The sequence below is a fragment of the Saccostrea cucullata genome, unplaced genomic scaffold (genome assembly GCF_032062105.1).
Source record: "Saccostrea cucullata isolate Sc308-1 unplaced genomic scaffold, CSIRO_AGI_Scuc_v1 ctg381, whole genome shotgun sequence".
In the NCBI taxonomy this organism is placed as follows: domain Eukaryota; kingdom Metazoa; phylum Mollusca; class Bivalvia; order Ostreida; family Ostreidae; genus Saccostrea; species Saccostrea cuccullata.
Genome location: NW_026925537.1, coordinates 10,534 through 17,057, shown reverse-complemented (window position 1 = coordinate 17,057; position 6,524 = coordinate 10,534). Strand labels below are relative to the sequence as shown.

General features: G+C 33.6%; 1 protein-coding gene across 1 annotated transcript; it reads right to left on the bottom strand.

Moving 5' to 3' along the window:
* Positions 1-1,907: 1,907 nt before the first annotated feature.
* LOC134269141 (uncharacterized) lies at positions 1,908-4,024 on the bottom strand. Its single transcript, XM_062751361.1, has 4 exons — positions 3,964-4,024; positions 3,742-3,832; positions 2,535-2,672; positions 1,908-2,199 (listed from the first exon to the last, which is right to left on the bottom strand). Exons 1-4 carry the CDS (start codon positions 3,982-3,984, stop codon positions 1,928-1,930), a joined length of 522 nt encoding a protein of 173 aa, XP_062607345.1. The 5' UTR covers positions 3,985-4,024; the 3' UTR covers positions 1,908-1,927.
* Between the last annotated feature and the right edge of the window lie 2,500 nt (positions 4,025-6,524).

Here is a 6,524-nt window from a genome sequence, read left to right as displayed (position 1 = left end):
CATTAAAATTTTCAAAGTGATCTAAGACTTCAGAGTAAATGTGTCGCTGTGAACAGTCCTTGTACACTGAATTTGATATACAAGTTCGATTACGCTTTATATATTATGGAAATGGGGTTATTTCTACCCTTCCAAAAAAAAAATCTCTACAAAAGAAAAAAAATATTTCTCTGTTATCATGTTTTGCATACAAGGTACCTAACACAGATTTAGACACACCCTCTTCATGCTCCCATTATGTCTATTTTTCAGTCATTAACATACATTTGTACATTAATTTGTACATTAATGTGACATGGTTCACTTTGAGAGAATTTTTTTCTTTTTAATAAATCATTCCAGATCTCCTTCAAGTCTTTGTATTATGATACTAATCATTTATTGCACAAAAAGGTTTCAACTTCTAGCTTCATTTTGAGACGGGTAAAAAGGATTCCAAATTGTTCGAACAAAGAGCAAAGTACCACTTCGAGGATGAGATAATCCAAAAAAATCAAATACGGGGAGGGTCATAAAATACAAAATAAAGGACCACTGGGATGGAAACGATAAACATTGAAAACTTCCTGAGGTAGTGAAGTTTCTACATGTAATTTCGCCAAATCTTGCTCCAGTGGGAAAGGGACCGCAAAAGGGGGTGATTTTTTCCCCATTGAAATATAAAAGAACATTTTAAAAGAACCATAGCCCAAAAAATACAACCTTTGAGGGTGCTTCCGAAAAAAAAGCACTTTTTAAAATGTTCAAATTGTAACCCTATGGATTAATAAATAGCAGCAAGGAATCAAACTTTCACATTAGAATACATAAGAAAAACCAAGAACCCGAGATTCGTTCAAAAATAATGCAAATGGTCATCTAAATTAGGAAAAGTACGTAATACACACGCTTACTAGTTTCATCCCCTCATCTACTCCCTTTTACCCTTTGCACATGCTTAAGGGCTTTGTACCTATGTCTAGAAACCTCGGCACATACATGTACATCTTTAACAATGCCCAAAAGACAATGACGGATATCATTTCCCATGGCATATCTGATATATTGTTCAATCTTTTAAAATTACACTGGAGACCTGTATCTGGACTTACTTTGAAGGAAATCTGTTTTATTTTCCTTTGTGCAATTTAAACATAAAAGTAACCATTTATGATTCTTTATATTTGACGCCAAGATCAACTGTTTTAAAAGTAAATTCGTGCTTTATTGGTCTCCATGGAGTTTCTTTTAACCGCCTGATGAGTTGGTTACAAATGACACGAACCAATTTGCCTTTTCATTTTTGTTGCTGCCCTTAGATTTATTGATGAAACCCGTAGAACTAAAATTGCTTTAATCTTACAAAATTTCACTTGTATTACTTGTTTTTCTTGTAAAATCCACAGATTCACTTCCATGAATGAGGGAGATGACGGGGAACTGGTCTTGCATTGGACTTTTTTATGCTACATGTAAATTCAAAATTTAAATTAACATTAACAAAAACTAGAGGCCCTGTGAACACTGAGCTCACTAAATGGTAACCCCCTCCCCCGCCTCTCATGTGAAAATTAAGTCAAATGTTTTGCTCTGGGAGACCCGAAATAAGTGTCGCATCAAGAAGTAAAATAAAAGGATAAAAAAAATCGGTGAAAGTATCATTAAATTTTATTCAGTTATATAGAGGGAGTCGCGGATAAGAGATGGATACCCCAAAGAGTAACGAACGGATGGAGGTACAGACGGACACACAGACGGCGAACACTATATACCCTCGCACTTTCAAGTGGGGGTTATAAGTGTGTGGAGGGGCTAGTCCCCTCCTCAACACACATCCCCCACTGATTTTCTCTTTTCTCTTCCTTTGTTTTTTAAAACCTGTATGGCTCGGCAAATATAAGATTCGAAAACAAGTTTTATGAGTGCTTTATTGAGATAAATTTATAATTTATCCGCTGATATATGCATCATTACAACTACCCAAGCACCAGCGAGGACAGCCACTCCCTCTCTTACACATGACCTCAGAGAGGCGGTTTGCAAACTTGTGGCAGTTGTTGCTCAATAAATTGTAGCTACCGAACGTGCACCGGTAGTTGCGTGCGCAACCCTTCAGACACTCGACATCTACCTCACTGTAACCAGCAGGCGAACTCTCCCTTCCGCCCGAACATTTGTACCCAAGAAGACGGTTTGGTGAAACATGGGCTTTGGAGTCACCTTTAAAATTAATTGCATATATCATATATATTTGCATTCTGTCACATCATAATGTTGCTTGTTTATTATATTGTTTGTGTGCAAAAGAAATACTAGTACTCCGCAAGTAGGCTTTGTAAAGTCTCTGACTTCGCATAAGTTGCATTAGTCCAAAATTACAAGGAATAACATAACAAATAAAATGAAATGAAATGAAAAGTTAGTGATATCTTTAAGAAATTGAAGTTTAAATAATTTAAAACTCTTGAAGGAATAATTTAAATAATTTTATTACAATCAGTATTATTGGATTTGGAATGATTTTGACATTTAATATAACTAGAGAAAATACTCACTTGAAAATTCGAAATACAACCCTTTATAGTAAATAAACCGATGAGTCAATTCCCACACTCCCCTTGTTGGAATGCCACGTCTGCCCTTGTTCATGCACCAAAGATTTGTGGTACCAAAATAATACGGACTTGCTCCACCTTCGCGTTAACAAAACAGGCAAAAAACTAAAGAATGGAGGCGTACAAGGCGAGGACAATCCCCCGCTCTGAGAAAAGACATTTCTCAATTCTAAAAGTTACATTTTTTCAAAATTATATTGTTTATATCATCTTTTACACATTTAATTCTGTATTTCATTGTTTTAATATTTTATTATGAATTTATTTTTCACTCATGTTTTTACGATATGTGAAAAAGAAAGAAAAAGCTTCATATATCATTCGAACTCTCTCCATGGCGCTGGGTTTGGTCCAAGACGGACCGCTTTAACCACTACCCTACGAAGTACGTGTATATGCATTATCGACGTCGGTCAGTGTGATTTAAATGAACGTGTTTGTTGAAGCGTATATATTTTTTTAAAGAAATTTTTGATTTTCATATAGAACGGGTTGACCAATTCATGTTCAAAGTTCATTTTTTATAGCTCTAGTAAACCCATTTTTCACCAAATATGCTTAACTGTCAACTTTGAAATAAAGATTATCAAATAATAAGTCGTTCAGTAAAATAAAATGATAAGATGTTTTGAAGATGACATTACTGAGAACATGATTTTAGAAAAATATAACTTTTCTGTGAATTTTGAAAATTGAGAAACATTTTGTCTCAGAGTGGGGGATTGTCCACGCCTTATACGCCCTCTTTCTTTAATAAAATTCATGACTTATGATGAAAGCAATCGACGGAGACCAGCTAGAAGAATAAAATCAAATAGTCTAAGAGAATAAAATGGGTGGAATACTATTAGAATACTTAAAATGGTTTATTATTTGACGATTATCCTTTAAAAATTTGAACACTAAAGTTACAAGTAACAACGATCAAAGTTTTCACCATAGGAAATCAAAGTATTTTTACTGTGAATTTCAGATATATATATTTATTTTTTTCCCTACAAGTCATTTTCTGATATTACAGAGAACTATGTCTTGTATATTTATATTTTTGAAAAACTATAGTAAAGTTTTTTTTGTTAGAATTTTTAGAGTATCTATCTTTATCTTGATAAAGGCATATAAATATATATTTGAATAAAAGGTTTACCTCTTGCAGGACAGTTCCCGCTGTTACCATTTTTCCCCACTAACCACCACGCATCTGATTCGCAGAGCAGGAAAACACCCAGTACGAAAAACTAAATAAAACATTTAAGACATGTGAAAAATAAATGTTCATTAAACTAAAAATTGTCAAGAAAAATAATTCGTAAGGTGAATAAAAAGTAAAAAAAAATTCGTTTTGACAATCAAGAAGAAATTTACTCACGTTGACAGATCTGGAAAACATTGCGAAAGGTTTTTCATTCGCAGAAAGAATGTTTATTGGACAAGGGATCCACTTAGTTTATATTCTTATTTTTTGTCGATAAAATAGCTTGCCTGAGTATATTAAGCTTAAACTGAAATATGATATCATAAATTTCAATTTTTCCTTTCTTGCTCAACATCTGAACCGGTGGATACAACGAATAAAGAAGAACCAGATTATGTTTAATAATTTTTCTTTCGATACATACTATACATATTTTTATTGACATGTATACACATGATGCATGTTTTGAACTCTTTTTCGTTCATTGCATGTCTATGGATCGTCACGAGAGTGCAATCGGTAGAGCGTTCAAAAAAGGTAGCAATTGTTCCTTCGCCATGTGCTCGGCACTTTGAAGTGAAAGCCGCGGGTCATTCGGACGGAACTTTAAAAACTGAGGTCCCGTGTCACCACAAGGGTTTGCACAATAAAGATCCCTCGCTGCTCAATAACTCTTTTGTACCGAGTAAAGGACAAATTTTGAAGTCCGTCACCGGTTTATGATGACGTCTCTGTAGCAGATGAGAGGTAAAATGACAAGTACTGTGAATTAAGGAACAGTGTGAACAGAAAGGATGAAGACCTGACTATTTCAACAGGATATCCTGGACTCCGAGCGAAGTCTGTTTAAAAAATTTTAAAGTTTATGAAAACATTTTCCGAAACAAAAACAAAGATACGTTGTAAAATAAGTTCGGAGACAGAGAAGGCTTCTTGCTGATCCTGAATTTGACATTTAAAAGACACCAAGAAGTGGAAGCTACATGATGATAACATTTGATTCATTGTGGAATCGCCGACTATAGGAACTCATAATATTCAACTTGAGACCATCTGATGATGTCAATGACTTATTTTGAAGCTCCAAGGAGTCTAGATTAGGGGGCATATCAACATAAAGCATCTACCGTAATCTGTGAGTTACCAATTTAGTTGGTGACCTTAAATAAAAACAATATTTGATCGATACATTCATTAAAGGATTAATATAATAATTATGATGTTTTGATAATTTTAATGTATGATTGAATAATTCTTAGACCCCCTATTAGGTGAGGTCCAACATTGCAGAAAAAATGCTTTGATATGTTCAATTGCACGTCACCTTACTGATAAACAGAAGTATTTTCTTTTTTCTTATTCAGATACGAAAATTCCAAATCGATACAAATAGCTCTGGGAAGATCACTGGCACCCTTCTGTTAATATTTCAGGGGCACAGAATCTGGGAGGGTGGGTGGGTTGATCTGTGGTGCATATTGAACTGCCCCTCCCCACTTGTTTTTTTAAAGAATGTAAATATTATTTTCGTAAGAATTTTTTTTTGAAAAGGTTGGATGCTAAATAAGGTTTGTTCTTTTGTCATAAAATCATTCAGTAAAACCGTTATTGCAGTTTTATAGTTCAGTACGATATTTGAAGTCCTTCAAGTATATATACAATATTCACTCACCCTTCGAATTCGGACTCGATGAATATTTTACTTCCTCAGGACTTAAGAATTTAATGATAATAACATTTGTATATTTTTCAATTAATGAAACAAACAAAACCCCTTATAAATATTGAAAAAAAACTTTAATTGTATTTTTGGAGGAATTTTCACGATCGAGTATCGCGACATAGCTCTTTCTAGCAAATTCTTCTCGTACGAAAATTAGTCGTCACTGATAGATTTCAGACTTAACATTCACGAATACATGTAAATACTGTTTCAAATAATAGTTTGTTATTAGCAATTTTATCAATATTTTCTTTCCAAAGAAAAAAAAATACGTTTCACCATTATTTCAATACTCGTATTTAAAAGAGTGAAAACTTGTATCTTTTGAATTTTTAGCCTCGTCATCGCGAATATTTCTCGCCGCTAAACCGGTTCTTAAAGCCACGGTGTCTATTAACAACAGATCCAAAAGAAGGCTTGATCGTGAAAATTAATCGTCGTAAACTTTAGTTTATCCCTGGCAAATAGCGAAATAAAATCGTTGCAAATAAAAGTTGTTTTACAGTAGTTTGATTTCTAATGAGTCTTTATAGATAATGACGGGTGAGCTTTAGAGATCCTTAGTTTGCTTGTTATATCAACAATTTACAATGAGGAAGTGTTTGCTATATACATGGGTAATTCATCACATTACACGTACAGCATCCTTTGAACAGATGCATTGAAAAGCTATTCGGTATTGTAAATTACACTGAATCTCTACTTAACGCACCACAAATCGCACACTCGTGATTATCAGTTTCATCAATCAATATCAACAGAAATTTGTTTTATTTACTCTTACATGTTTAATTTCAATATAAAGTTAAAATATCTAAGTCAATTCGAAGTATGCAAAGTATGAAGAATATATTGTTATCCAGTTCGTCTTTTAGTCAACTTTCTTCTTTTTGAAACTACTCTCATATCGTATAATTAAATGCTGAAAATGTGCTATTTTTTGTGAAATTCTCATTTTAAATTGAGGTCAAAATTTCTCCATTATACCATGGAAGCACAAAGGGTTCGAAAA

Bases quoted from the DNA above. Each gene is read 5' to 3' on its own strand.
- LOC134269141 (XM_062751361.1), bottom strand. From the start codon at position 3,984: ATGTTTTCCAGATCTGTCAAC. The intron at 3,833-3,963 runs GTGAGTAAATTT...TGTTTTATTTAG, and splicing joins TGTTTTCCAGATCTGTCAAC to TTTTTCGTACTGGGTGTTTT. The intron at 2,200-2,534 runs GTGAGTATTTTC...TTAATTTTAAAG, and splicing joins GTTGTATTTCGAATTTTCAA to GTGACTCCAAAGCCCATGTT.